Below are 15,075 nucleotides of genomic sequence, written 5' to 3'. Positions count from 1 at the left end.
TGAAATCATTTTTAAATAATACCGTACTTGCGTGGTCAGTTGGATCTTATTTATAACTTTTGCTAAAAGTAGTTCATTATAGCCTTAAATGGGACACCAGAAACCGAATCGGACGCTGTGTGAGGCGATCATTGACGTAGAAGTACCCGGGAATTAGGAATTTAAAGCGTAGATCATTAGACTTATCGCTAGATATCCTACGATTTTAACTGCAGTCTAATGTTCTATGAGTTTAATTGCACCTATTGTGCTCTGAATCCCTAAGCGAGTACTTATATCCAAATCTTTGACAGATATAAAGTCTATTCATTGTCTACCATCATTGGAAAAAGCAAGTGGAACACTGTATGAGGATAAATGCTCATGAAATCATTTTTAAATAATACCGATCTTGCGTGGTCAGTTGGATCTTATTTATAAATTTTGCTAAAAGTAGTTCATTATAGCCTTAAATGGAACACGAGATACCGAATCGGACGCTGTATAAGGCGATCATTGACGCAGAAGCACCCGGGAATTAGGAATTTAAAGCGTAGAACATTAGACTTGTCGCTAGATGCCCTACGATTTTAACTGCACCTATTGTGCTCTGAATCCCTAAGCGAGTACTTATATCCAAATCTTTGACAAATATAAAGTCTATTCATTGTCTACCATCATTCGAAAAAGCATATGGAACACTGTATGAGGCGATTATTATCGTAGAAGCAACCGGGAACTAGACAATCTATGCTTATAATATTAGACTCGTTGCCCGATTCGCTACGCTGTTAACTGCACCTATTGTGCTCTGAATAAATAGGCGAGTACTTATATCCAAATCTTTGACAAATATAAAGTCTATTCAGTGTCTACCATCATTCAAAAAAGCAAGTGGAACACTGTATGAGGATAAATGCTCATGAAATCATTTTTAAATAATACCGTACTTGCGTGGTCAGTTGGATCTTATTTATAACTTTAGCTAATAGTAGTTCATTATAGCCTTTAATGGGACACGAGAAACCGAATGGAATCAAAGCGTAGAATATTAGACTTGTCGCTAGATGTCCTACGATTTTAACTGCACCTATTGTGCTCTGAATCCCTAAGCGAGTACTTATATCCAAATCTTTGACAGATATAAAGTCTATTCATTGTCTACCATCATTGGAAAAAGCAAATGGAACACTGTATGAGGATAAATGCTCATGAAATCATTTTTAAATAATACCGATCTTGCGTGGTCAGTTGGATCTTATTTATAAATTTTGCTAAAAGTAGTTCATTATAGCCTTAAATGGAACACGAGATACCGAATCGGACGCTGTATAAGGCGATCATTGACGCAGAAGCACCCGGGAATTAGGAATTTAAAGCGTAGAACATTAGACTTGTCGCTAGATGCCCTACGATTTTAACTGCACCTATTGTGCTCTGAATCCCTAAGCGAGTACTTATATCCAAATCTTTGACAAATATAAAGTCTATTCATTGTCTACCATCATTCGAAAAAGCAAATGGAACACTGTATGAGGCGATTATTGTCGTAGAAGCAACCGGGAACTAGACAATCAAAGCTTAGAATATTAGACTCGTTGCCCGATTCGCTACGTTGTTAACTGCACCTATTGTGCTCTGAATAACTAGGCGAGTGCTTATTTCGAAATTTTTGACAAATATAAAGTCTATTCAGTGTCTACCATCATTCAAAAAAGCAAATGGAACACTGTATGAGGATAAATGCTCATGAAATCATTTTTTAATAATACTGTTCTTGCCTGGTCAGTTGGAACTTATTCTTAAATCCGGCTATTAAATCCGGCTAAAACTAGTTCATTATAGCGTTAAGTGGAATACTAGAAACCGAATCGAACAGTGTATGAGGCGAATATGTACGAAGAAGTCCCCGGGAATTTGAAATTTAATGCGTTGAATCTTTGACTCGTTGCCAGGTGTCCTACGATTTTAAATGTACCTATTTTGCTCTGAATCACTAAGCGAGTACTTATATCCAAATCTTTGACAAATATAAAGTCTATTCATTGTCTACCATCATTCGGAAAAGCAAATGGAACACTGTATGAGGCGATTATTATCGTAGAAGCAACCGGGAACTAGACAATCTATGCTTATAATATTAGACTCGTTGCCCGATTCGCTACGCTGTTAACTGCACCTATTGTGCTCTGAATAAATAGGCGAGTACTTATATCCAAATCTTTGACAAATATAAAGTCTATTCAGTGTCTACCATCATTCAAAAAAGCAAGTGGAACACTGTATGAGGATAAATGCTCATGAAATCATTTTTAAATAATACCGTACTTGCGTGGTCAGTTGGATCTTATTTATAACTTTAGCTAATAGTAGTTCATTATAGCCTTAAATGGGACACGAGAAACCGAATGGAATCAAAGCGTAGAATATTAGACTTGTCGCTAGATGTCCTACGATTTTAACTGCACCTATTGTGCTCTGAATAAATAGGCGAGTGTTTATTTCGAAATTTTTGACAAATATAAAGTCTATTCATTGTCTACCATCATTCGAAAAAGCAAATGGAACACTGTATGAGGATAAATGCTCATGAAATCATGTTTAAATAATACCGTACTTGCGTGGTCAGTTGGATCTTATTTATAAATTTTGCTAAAAGTAGTTCATTATAACTGTAAATGGGACGCCAGAAACCGAATCGGACGCTGTATGAGGCGATCAATGACGTAGAAGCACCCGGGAATTAGGAATCTAAAGCTTAGAACATTAGACTTGTCGCTAGATGCCCTACGATTTTAACTGCACCTATTGTGCTCTGAATCCCTAAGCGTGTGCTTATATCCAAATCTTTGACAAATATAAAGTTTATTCATTGTCAACCATCATTAGAAAAAGCAAATGGAACACTGTATGAGGCGATTATTGTTGTAGAAGCAACCGGGAACTAGACAATCAAAGCTTAGAATATTAGACTCGTTGCCCGATTCGCTACGATGTTTACTGCACCTATTGTGCTCTGAACAACTAGGCGAGTACTTATATCCAAATCTTTGACAAATATAAAGTCTATTCAGTGTCTACCATCATTCAAAAAAGCAAGTGGAACACTGTATGAGGATAAATGCTAATGAAATCATTTTTAAATAATACCGTACTTGCGTGGTCAGTTGGATCTTATTTATAACTTTAGCTAATAGTAGTTCATTATAGCCTTAAATGGGACACGAGAAACCGAATGGAATCAAAGCGTAGAATATTAGACTTGTCGCTAGATGTCCTACGATTTTAACTGCACCTATTGTGCTCTGAATAAATAGGCGAGTGTTTATTTCGAAATTTTTGACAAATATAAAGTCTATTCATTGTCTACCATCATTCGAAAAAGCAAATGGAACACTGTATGAGGATAAATGCTCATGAAATCATTTTTAAATAATACCGTACTTGCGTGGTCAGTTGGATCTTATTTATAAATTTTGCTAAAAGTAGTTCATTATAACTGTAAATGGGACGCCAGAAACCGAATCGGACGCTGTATGAGGCGATCAATGACGTAGAAGCACCCGGGAATTAGGAATCTAAAGCTTAGAACATTAGACTTGTCGCTAGATGCCCTACGATTTTAACTGCACCTATTGTGCTCTGAATCCCTAAGCGAGTACTTATATCCAAATCTTTGACAAATATAAAGTCTATTCATTGTCTACCATCATTCGAAAAAGCAAATGGAACACTGTATGAGGCGATTATTGTCGAGAAGCAACCGGGAACTAGACAATCAAAGCTTAGAATATTAGACTCGTTGCCCGATTCGCTACGTTGTTAACTGCACCTATTGTGCTCTGAATAACTAGGCGAGTGTTTATTTCGAAATTTTTGACAAATATAAAGTCTATTCAGTGTCTACCATCATTCAAAAAAGCAAATGGAACACTGTATGAGGATAAATGCTCATGAAATCATTTTTTAATAATACTGTTCTTGCCTGGTCAGTTGGAACTTATTCTTAAATCCGGCTATTAAATCCGGCTAAAACTAGTTCATTATAGCGTTAAGTGGAATACTAGAAACCGAATCGAACAGTGTATGAGGCGAATATGTACGAAGAAGTCCCCGGGAATTTGAAATTTAATGCGTTGAATCTTTGACTCGTTGCCAGGTGTCCTACGATTTTAAATGTACCTATTTTGCTCTGAATCACTAAGCGAGTACTTATATCCAAATCTTTGACAAATATAAAGTCTATTCATTGTCTACCATCATTCGGAAAAGCAAATGGAACACTGTATGAGGCGATTATTATCGTAGAAGCAACCGGGAACTAGACAATCTATGCTTATAATATTAGACTCGTTGCCCGATTCGCTACGCTGTTAACTGCACCTATTGTGCTCTGAATAAATAGGCGAGTACTTATATCCAAATCTTTGACAAATATAAAGTCTATTCAGTGTCTACCATCATTGAAAAAAGCAAGTGGAACACTGTATGAGGATAAATGCTCATGAAATCATTTTTAAATAATACCGTACTTGCGTGGTCAGTTGGATCTTATTTATAACTTTAGCTAATAGTAGTTCATTATAGCCTTAAATGGGACACGAGAAACCGAATGGAATCAAAGCGTAGAATATTAGACTTGTCGCTAGATGTCCTACGATTTTAACTGCACCTATTGTGCTCTGAATAAATAGGCGAGTGTTTATTTCGAAATTTTTGACAAATATAAAGTCTATTCATTGTCTACCATCATTCGAAAAAGCAAATGGAACACTGTATGAGGATAAATGCTCATGAAATCATGTTTAAATAATACCGTACTTGCGTGGTCAGTTGGATCTTATTTATAAATTTTGCTAAAAGTAGTTCATTATAACTGTAAATGGGACGCCAGAAACCGAATCGGACGCTGTATGAGGCGATCAATGACGTAGAAGCACCTGGGAATTAGGAATCTAAAGCTTAGAACATTAGACTTGTCGCTAGATGCCCTACGATTTTAACTGCACCTATTGTGCTCTGAATCCCTAAGCGTGTGCTTATATCCAAATCTTTGACAAATATAAAGTTTATTCATTGTCAACCATCATTAGAAAAAGCAAATGGAACACTGTATGAGGCGATTATTGTTGTAGAAGCAACCGGGAACTAGACAATCAAAGCTTAGAATATTAGACTCGTTGCCCGATTCGCTACGCTGTTAACTGCACCTATTGTGCTCTGAATAAATAGGCGAGTACTTATATCCAAATCTTTGACAAATATAAAGTCTATTCAGTGTCTACCATCATTCAAAAAAGCAAGTGGAACACTGTATGAGGATAAATGCTCATGAAATCATTTTTAAATAATACCGTACTTGCGTGGTCAGTTGGATCTTATTTATAACTTTAGCTAATAGTAGTTCATTATAGCCTTAAATGGGACACGAGAAACCGAATGGAATCAAAGCGTAGAATATTAGACTTGTCGCTAGATGTCCTACGATTTTAACTGCACCTATTGTGCTCTGAATAAATAGGCGAGTGTTTATTTCGAAATTTTTGACAAATATAAAGTCTATTCATTGTCTACCATCATTCGAAAAAGCAAATGGAACACTGTATGAGGATAAATGCTCATGAAATCATGTTTAAATAATACCGTACTTGCGTGGTCAGTTGGATCTTATTTATAAATTTTGCTAAAAGTAGTTCATTATAACTGTAAATGGGACGCCAGAAACCGAATCGGACGCTGTATGAGGCGATCAATGACGTAGAAGCACCCGGGAATTAGGAATCTAAAGCTTAGAACATTAGACTTGTCGCAAGATGCCCTACGATTTTAACTGCACCTATTGTGCTCTGAATCCCTAAGCGTGTGCTTATATCCAAATCTTTGACAAATATAAAGTTTATTCATTGTCAACCATCATTAGAAAAAGCAAATGGAACACTGTATGAGGCGATTATTGTTGTAGAAGCAACCGGGAACTAGACAATCAAAGCTTAGAATATTAGACTCGTTGCCCGATTCGCTACGATGTTTACTGCACCTATTGTGCTCTGAACAACTAGGCGAGTACTTATATCCAAATCTTTGACAAATATAAAGTCTATTCAGTGTCTACCATCATTCAAAAAAGCAAGTGGAACACTGTATGAGGATAAATGCTAATGAAATCATTTTTAAATAATACCGTACTTGCGTGGTCAGTTGGATCTTATTTATAACTTTAGCTAATAGTAGTTCATTATAGCCTTAAATGGGACACGAGAAACCGAATGGTATCAAAGCGTAGAATATTAGACTTGTCGCTAGATGTCCTACGATTTTAACTGCACGTATTGTGCTCTGAATAAATAGGCGAGTGTTTATTTCGAAATTTTTGACAAATATAAAGTCTATTCATTGTCTACCATCATTCGAAAAAGCAAATGGAACACTGTATGAGGATAAATGCTCATGAAATCATGTTTAAATAATACCGTACTTGCGTGGTCAGTTGGATCTTATTTATAAATTTTGCTAAAAGTAGTTCATTATAACTGTAAATGGGACGCCAGAAACCGAATCGGACGCTGTATGAGGCGATCAATGACGTAGAAGCACCCGGGAATTAGGAATCTAAAGCGTAGAATATTAGACTTGTCGCTAGATGTCCTACGATTTTAACTGCACCTATTGTGCTCTGAATAAATAGGCGAGTGTTTATTTCGAAATTTTTGACAAATATAAAGTCTATTCATTGTCTACCATCATTCGAAAAAGCAAATGGAACACTGTATGAGGATAAATGCTCATGAAATCATTTTTAAATAATACCGTACTTGCGTGGTCAGTTGGATCTTATTTATAAATTTTGCTAAAAGTAGTTCATTATAACTGTAAATGGGACGCCAGAAACCGAATCGGACGCTGTATGAGGCGATCAATGACGTAGAAGCACCCGGGAATTAGGAATCTAAAGCTTAGAACATTAGACTTGTCGCTAGATGCCCTACGATTTTAACTGCACCTATTGTGCTCTGGATCCCTAAGCGAGTACTTATATCGAAATTGTTGACAAATATAAAGTCTATTCATTGTCTACCATCATTCGAAAAAGCAAATGGAACACTGTATGAGGCGATTATTGTCGTAGAAGCAACCGTGAACTAGACAATCAAAGCTTAGAATATTAGACTCGTTGCCCGATTCGCTACGCTGTTAACTGCACCTATTGTGCTCTGAATAACTTGAGCTCTGAGAAGTTTAAAATTAATGAGGAAAGTTTAAAAGTACCAAATTAGTTTTCGGTTTTTGCTTAAAGAAATTGTATATTTTATGATACAAGTGGCATGAATTGGTTTTAGAGCACTGCGTGGCATAAATCCGCATTTATGTCACGACTATCCATGGCATTAGCAGTTCTTTTTTGCATTGTGAGGTTAGCGCCCGAGCGTAGGGAGGATTTATGCTAGTCAGTGCTATAAAATATCGTACGATACACGCGTCATAAGTCGATCTTCATGGCACGGCGTTAAGCGCACTTGCTACGCTCGGGCATACCGTAAAGTACGACTTATGCCACTAGTATCGTAATGTACTATTTTGACACGTGTGTGCGAATCTACGTTCTTAGCAGATGAGCGTGCGCGAAATTCAAAGTTCGCACAGGCTGTGCGTGAAATTCAGAATTTTGCGCACTTGTGTGAAAATCAGGCATTTCGCGCATGCTACGCAGCTAGAAGCAATCATATTTCGCAACCAGTGTCAAAAAAAATTTTCTTAAAAGTCGATATGTGCAAAAGTTTATATACTGAAAGAAGAGAATTTATACCGAATTATTTTTCGCAAATTACTAAATTTGTTTATGCAGGTTCACATATTTTAATTAAATTCAAATAATACTTATCTTTCTTGTGAAATTGATATTTTTTATTGTAATATATTGTATTATAATAAGAAATAAATTAAAGTTGGTTTTTTTCGTTCTGACAACGTGATACATATTTACATAAATATTTACAGATGCAATCCTCTTTCTCCTTTTGATACAACTTTTCGTAGTCTATATTTAAATACGTAACTTTTAAGAACACGTGTAATTATATTTAAAGTACTGAAAAGTTTTCTTTTATCACATTTTTTATTTAGTCTTTATTCGCTGAATGGCTGAAAGTACAAAATATTCATATTATATGTTGATATTATCATATTGATATTATAGAAAATATTGTATTTGCTTTTAAATAATAAAAATCATGTTACAATAAACCACAACATACATTGCCCATTGTTATATTAGTACATTACGATACATGTGGCATTAGTTGTACTTTACGACTCTATATTATGGCATATTTTCTACTAGGGATTCAATCAAGTTAGGATCCATTTTTCAAATGAGGTTAGGAAATGATTATATGGGCATCTATGATTATTATACACAAATGAAACATGCAATACATTTACATTTACCTTCATAAACTGTGTGTTCGAAATCTTCAAAGAAAGATGCTTCATTAAATGGATTTTTCAACACAATATTATTCAACTTAAAAGATTTTCTCAAATCTTCTATTTTTTTTCTCACCAAATATCTATATGGTTTAAGAAGATCTAATAAAATAACATGGCATTCTTTAACTTCATTGCCATAAATTAAATGCAAAATTTTGTGTAGTTTTGTGCGATACTTTTCCACAACTCATATATGCATTTAATTCAGTGTTATAATCAGTTAATAAGCTTAAAATAACTAATTTTTTTAAAAGGAAAACTTGCTTGTTATCTAAAATTAATTTTGCTTTATTAAAATTTGCATGATAACTATTATTTTATATTTTTATTTGAAGTTATATTTAGACTTACTATCGTATGCCTCAAAATTAGCTAATCCATCCAACATTTGATCAACTACTTTATTATCTAGATGGTAAATTTAAGATAAAAAATTCAATCATTTATTTTATTTTAATCATGGAAATAGGTGACTGCTCCAACTTGCATAAAACAATCTTCAACCTTCTATAACAAAATCAATTATTTTTAATTATGATAGCTATCTTAACTAGCAAATTGTATGAATGGAATATTAATTAACAAAGTATACTTCACAAATAAACCTAAATAAAAAGTGCACACATTTTGAGTAGTGCAGTACTGGTAGAACCTTTTAAAGATAAATATGCAAGTTACAGCAGAATCACCTATATCGAGATACTACTAAAATAAAAAGACGAACTTTCATACATACTTTGCATATACTTTTTTTCTTATAATTCTTTTTTCGTAAATTATTAAGACATGGATTTTCGACATCTAGAAGGTGATGTTTATCTTCTTTAACTTTTTTATGGTCTGTAAGATTTTCTTCTGTACAATTTGAATCATTATATTTATCTGAAACTTTTTCGAGCTCAACTAAATGTTCATCTATTTCATTATTAAAACCAACAATGTCATAAATTTCTTGTCTAGTATATTTTATAAAAGCATCATTTGATCTTATTTCTTGTTCGGATATATTTGCAGGAATTTCTGAAGTTTTAAAATTTTTGTTTTCTTTTTCAAGAGGTTTTATAACAATCCTAAGTTCTCGTCTTTGAATATCAGATAACATTACATATTCCATAGCTGTCAAAAATTATATTTTGTAGGTTATGAATTTATTGAAATTATTAAAAAAAAAATTGCAAAATGTTATGCTACTTACCAGTATCTATTATGTATTTTGATTCCTCTTGTAAATAAACTTTATACCAATTAAGATAGTTATCTAGTTTCGATTTTTGATTGTTTGTAGGTTGGAGTCCATGCATTTTAACTAAGATACATTTTTTTGCAGCTAATGGCATTTTTTCACCTTTATATATGCAATGTGCAAATTCTTTGTAAAAATAACATATGCAAATAGCAATCAATTTATTCGTGTAATTTTTCATTTTTTGATGCTCAGGCGCAAGTGTTTTTGCATTTTGATTTTCCATGATAGCTGAAATAAAGAGATGTTTCAAATTAAGTTATATGAAATAAAAATGCATACATTTATACGGGAACCTAATTATTAAGTTTCTAACCTTAACTACTTATGTAAAATATTGCATGTATATCATAAAGTTTACATATAAAATTTAACTACAGTATTGGTGCACAATTTTATAATGTATCATATTTACTCATCTAATTGACACTGCGCAAACTCTACACAAAAATAATTTTACATACTACACAAAATAACTTTACACATATATTTGCTCTACAAAAAATTGTGCAACAATAGATAATACGATAGTGTAGAGTTTTGCAGTGTAATAAAATCCTTGAAAAAGCATGAAGGAAAATTTTGTGCAGTAAATAACTGTTTAAGATTTGTTTGTGTACCAGATATGTGTGTAGACTTATTTTGCGTGGTATGGTAGCTTTTTATTTTTATGTAACGTTTGGGCATTTTCTTCTGATTTTGTATAATAAATATTATTTTGTTGTGGCGAGTGAATACTTATGATTTTAATTTGGTATTTATAATAAAACAAGAATGAGACAATGTAAAATACTATGTTTGTTACATAAACAAGGAACTAACATGCAAATCCAATATGCCAGAAAAGTTAAGAATATGATTTACATGTTTAAACATTGTTTATAAATCTTTACTAAATACTAAATATGTCTTATGAATTATAATGTATTATACTTACTTCTTATATCATGCTCAATCTCTGATTTAAAATCATACAAAAATTTGGAAACAGCTTTGTAACTAGTCGGGTGATTATTTTTATATATCTTATTAACTATAATCTCAATTTCATTATCTGATAATTCAAAGTTTTTTGAAGTTAATTCATCTATTGTATAGATCTGCTTAAGCACTGATATAAGACTAGCGTACAATGTACTGTCAAACTTTAAACCTTTATTTTCAAAATTCGTAACCTTTCATTGACAATTGAAATCAATTTTTTTACTTTGCAGTTCTTTTGTCAGTAACCGAAAATTTCTTATACTGTCTATAAAATTCACGTCGTCTATAGAATAAAATTCTTTTAAAATCTGCAAAAATTAAATTATTAGCATTAGCTTACATTAACTTAAAAAGTTATACAAAATATGTTTGTTACTCTCCTTATTGACAAAAAAATAAGTATAAAGAAAGAAAAGTGAGAGAGTCAGCCGTGCTACATATATAAAACATCATTTTATAACTTTTGAAACAATGACATTTAAGAATGTTAACCTGGGAACCACACTAACAAAACATCATCATTTTAAAAGTTATTAATGGAGTTTTATTCATGTACCAGGGCTGACTCTCTCACTTTTGTTTCTTTATACTTAACTTGAAAATGGTTTTGATAAAAATGAAAATAAAAAGCCCAGAAAGAAATAACAGTGTCTAAATTTTTTTTAGTTTTACAGAAATTAGACAACATTTATACAGAAATCAATTTTATATTTGTCTTCCATTTTTTAATAACAGTTAGGATGTTTTTGTTGGCAGAATACCCTGTTAAAAGTAAATACATATTTTTAGTACGTAATTTTAATATGTATCAGAATTAAGTTTTATCATACTTATTAAAAATATGCATTACATTATTCACCGGTTATAGTTTATTGTAAAGTACATACCTGAGGTAGCTCTACATTCAAAGAATCTTTCGTTAACAATAACTGGTTTTTTTTTGACAAATCAATATCTAAATTTTCTTGTTCTTGATGAAATGCACCAGTATGTTTGTCATCACAACTTGAACAAAGACAGTGCAAATTGTTAAGTCTAAAGTAATCAATGCCATAAAAGCAAGTTATCTCTTGTTCCGCTTTAATGTGTGTATCCGCAACAACAAAGACTTCACCTTTGTCATTTAAAGTATAATGGCAATTAGCATGGCAATCATGGTTGATAAATGCTACAGGACCTAACAGCAGCAACGTATGCTTAGATCTCGAGCTGTGCATTATAGAAAAATCTTTTCTATGAGATTCTAACCACGCTATATTTTCAGAGCTTAACTTTGCACAATAACCTATGAGGCATTCTATTTTTTCACTTCTTTTAAAATCTCTCTTAGCTACAACTTTTACTTGTCTAATTTTGGTCTTATACCTCAATGTTTCTTCAATGGCAACAATACACTGCGGATTAATTATATTCAAATACATATAAAGTTGCCGTTCAAAAATATTGAGTTCGAAATCACTTGACAAACTTTGAAGGTCAACACATTTTTGTAACTCTTTAATAGTTTTTTCATAATTTTTGTTTAGAATAAATTGATTTATTATTTGAAATAAATGGCTTTCATTGCAATTAATAAAATTTTCACTAGAATTGTTCACTTTCATAACATTAAACTTAAAGTATGGGTCAGCAATTAAACATTTAGATAAATCATCTACTAAAGATAAAGCCCGAAAATTCAAATATTTTGAACTTTTTTTTGCGACATTTTTTCGTTTGAAAATAATTTACATAAATATTATAATTTAAATAAACATAAATTCTGTAAATTTGTCTATAGCAATATTACTAATTGTAACTACGTGTGTATATTTATAACCTATAAAAGCGCATTCAAAATTTGAATGCTTTTCATTTTTGCATTCAAACATTTTGACTGAATGCATAAGCATTCAAAATAAAATTTATTCAAATAATTTACTTATTTGTTGATATCTAGGAATAAATTACTGATAATAATGTATACTTTAACGAACTATATGTAAATATGCTATCTATATGCGAAAGTATGCTTTATATAAATTAGTATCATATCTATGAAGTTCTATGGGAGGCGTTCAAATGTCCGCGGAAATGTACATATATATATATGTCTTTAAGAGTATTTTAATTAAAAAGGTGAGAAAATTTTACAAAATAAAGTATATCGATGTCTATAGTGAAAAATGCTTCCCTGAGGAGCTATGAATTAATTAATTTGTGCTCAAAACCCAAAAATTGCCAAAATTGACATCTTTGGCTCCGTACCATTTTGGTAAAAAGTAATTTAAAAATGTGAAAAAATTCAGGTGCATTGGAAACTGTTTCTGGAACATATTCACCCTGGGTTGAAGAAAAAAATGTTTGATCTTTGATTTGACAGAGAACCACCCGTATGTATGTATGTGTGTGTGTGTGTGTGTGTGTGTGGTAAATGTTTAGTTAGATTATATTTAAGTTTGACATGTTTTGATAAAATGTTGATTATAATCATAAGAATACAAATGATTGCATACAAGAGTGTGTATAAAATATAAATAAAGAAAAAACTTATTTATAACTAATATATAACTGATATATATATAAACCTGTCGCGCAAAACATAAACAAGCAACACGTGTGTGTTTACAGGGTGAGTCATTTCAATATTTAATCTCAATTATCTCGTTGGCAAAGCATGCCAGCGAAAAAAGTTTCGGGTAAAAGTTTTAGGATTTTTCCCTAGTTATCTGATGATGACCTTGACAATGTCATTGAGCATGACCTTCAAGGTCATTTGAAGGTCAAGTCGATTTTTTCAAATAGAAACCCCTACTTTTGGCACCAGAAATGGAAAGAGCGGGAAATTTTACGTTCGAACATGTGATTTTGGAAACAAATCATCTTTTGTGCGGAAATTAGCTTTGACATCAGCCGAACCCAGGATGCACCATCGAGGAGGTTGTCAAAAGGATTTAGCATCCCATTTTTTGTTTTATTTTTTTTTGTATTTTTTTTTATTTGTTTTTTTTTGTTTTTTCCCTTTTTGGTATTTTTTTTTGGTATTTTTATGGAATGTTAACTGGAGTTAACCATTGATTAATTGTTCGAAATTACCGCCGTTTTGTTGGATGCAAAGATCAAGTCGAGCTCTGAATTGTCTTATGGTTTTAAGTAGAACATCTCGAGGGATTGCTGCACAAGCTGTACGAATGCGTTCGATCATATTATCTCGGGTTGTTGGCCGTTGAGCATAAACAACATTCTTAAGATATCCCCATAAGTAAAAATCGGGAGGGGTTAAATCAGGTGAACGAGGGGGCCAGGCAACTGGGCCACCTCGCCCAATCCACCTGCCATTGTAGCGGGTGTTTAAATAATCACGAACAATGCGTGCATAATGTGGTGGTGCTCCATCTAATTGGATCCACATTCTTAGCCTTGTGGCTAGGTCTACATTTTCTAGTAATTCAGGTAAAATGTCTCGAAGTAATCTCAAAAAGTTTACCCCATTCACGTTCTCTTCAAAGAAATAAGGACCAATCAAATAGCCATTGATGATTCCACACCAGACCATAACACTCCAGCGGTGTTGATTGTCTATGGGCCTGAACCAATGAGGATTTTCATCTGACCAATAATGGCAATTATGTCTATTCAATTCTCCAGTGTTTCTGAATGTTGATTCATCTGATAAAAGAACGTGCCTGAAAAAGTCTTGATCTTGTTGAATCATTCGTATTGCCCATCGACAAAAACGTACTCGCAAAATCATATCATTTGGAGTTAACTGTTGTGTTAATGTTATGTGATAAGGATGATATCTTCTCGCTCTCAATATTCGGGATGCTGTTGATTGAGGTATACCTATTTCTCTTTCTATTTGTCGAGTACTAATTATATAAAATACTAATGTGAGGATCAAGATGAATAATCGCTAGAATGGTAATAACACGAGGATCGTTTTCGTCGTATTCATGATGACGGCGTTGACGAACAAAAGCTCCATTTCGAGCTCTCTGAGTTAAGGTTTGAATAGTAACATTACTTGGGTGTCTCCTATTGGGATAGCGTTCAGCATAAAGTCTGGCAGCTGCTGCATAATTATTTCGACTTTCTCCCAAAATCATGATCATATCAACGATTTCGTTGGGACCATAATCAGCCATGATCAAAATCAAAATAATTTGTTACAGACCAGTAAACAGGGAAACAAATTTTTTTCAATAATAATTATCGATTTACAAGAAGTAAAAAACACGATTAAGCTTTTCTGCACTAATTTGCTATCTACATAACTGTTAAGAGTAGTTCACTCTCAAAAATTGACACTAATACAAAATAATGGAATGACTTAACTACATCAAGAATTTTGAAAATTGACACTAATACAAAATAATGGAATGACTTTGAAAATTTTAGAA

The 15,075-nt window shown here is 32.7% G+C and overlaps 1 protein-coding gene across 4 annotated transcripts; it reads right to left on the bottom strand.

Moving 5' to 3' along the window:
* Positions 1 to 7,859: 7,859 nt before the first annotated feature.
* LOC116415691 lies at positions 7,860 to 13,086 on the bottom strand. Of its 4 annotated transcripts, none has more exons than XR_004345324.1 (8): positions 11,581 to 13,086; positions 11,289 to 11,455; positions 10,647 to 11,001; positions 9,662 to 9,940; positions 9,203 to 9,582; positions 8,818 to 9,118; positions 8,425 to 8,737; positions 7,860 to 8,118 (listed from the first exon to the last, which is right to left on the bottom strand). XR_004345324.1 is itself a non-coding variant. In XM_031933246.2 (8 exons), the coding sequence occupies exons 3-6, from the start codon at positions 9,933 to 9,935 to the stop codon at positions 8,920 to 8,922; spliced, it is 768 nt and encodes a 255-aa protein (XP_031789106.1). In that variant the 5' UTR covers positions 9,936 to 9,940; positions 10,647 to 11,001; positions 11,581 to 13,086; the 3' UTR covers positions 7,860 to 8,118; positions 8,425 to 8,737; positions 8,818 to 8,919. The 4 variants fall into 4 exon arrangements, 1 of the variants encoding a protein (XP_031789106.1); XR_004345322.1 differs by having other exon boundaries at positions 8,818 to 8,874; XM_031933246.2 differs by lacking the exon at positions 11,289 to 11,455 and having other exon boundaries at positions 8,818 to 8,973; positions 9,059 to 9,118.
* Positions 13,087 to 15,075: the final 1,989 nt, after the last annotated feature.

This window comes from Nasonia vitripennis, unplaced genomic scaffold (assembly GCF_009193385.2).
Source record: "Nasonia vitripennis strain AsymCx unplaced genomic scaffold, Nvit_psr_1.1 unplaced0011, whole genome shotgun sequence".
NCBI classification, from domain to species: Eukaryota; Metazoa; Arthropoda; class Insecta; order Hymenoptera; family Pteromalidae; genus Nasonia; species Nasonia vitripennis.
Note: the sequence above shows the minus strand (reverse complement) of the source record. Positions and strands in the feature narration are given on the sequence as shown.

Coding starts and splice junctions, on each gene's coding strand:
- LOC116415691 (XM_031933246.2), bottom strand. CDS start 9,935: ATGGAAAATCAAAATGCAAAAACACTTGCGCCTGAGCATCAAAAAATG. Junction 9,119..9,202: donor AGAAAAAAAGTATATGCAAA/GTATGTATGAAA, acceptor TATCTTTAAAAG/GTTCTACCAGTACTGCACTA. Junction 8,974..9,058: donor TATTTAGGTTTATTTGTGAA/GTATACTTTGTT, acceptor ATTTTGTTATAG/AAGGTTGAAGATTGTTTTAT.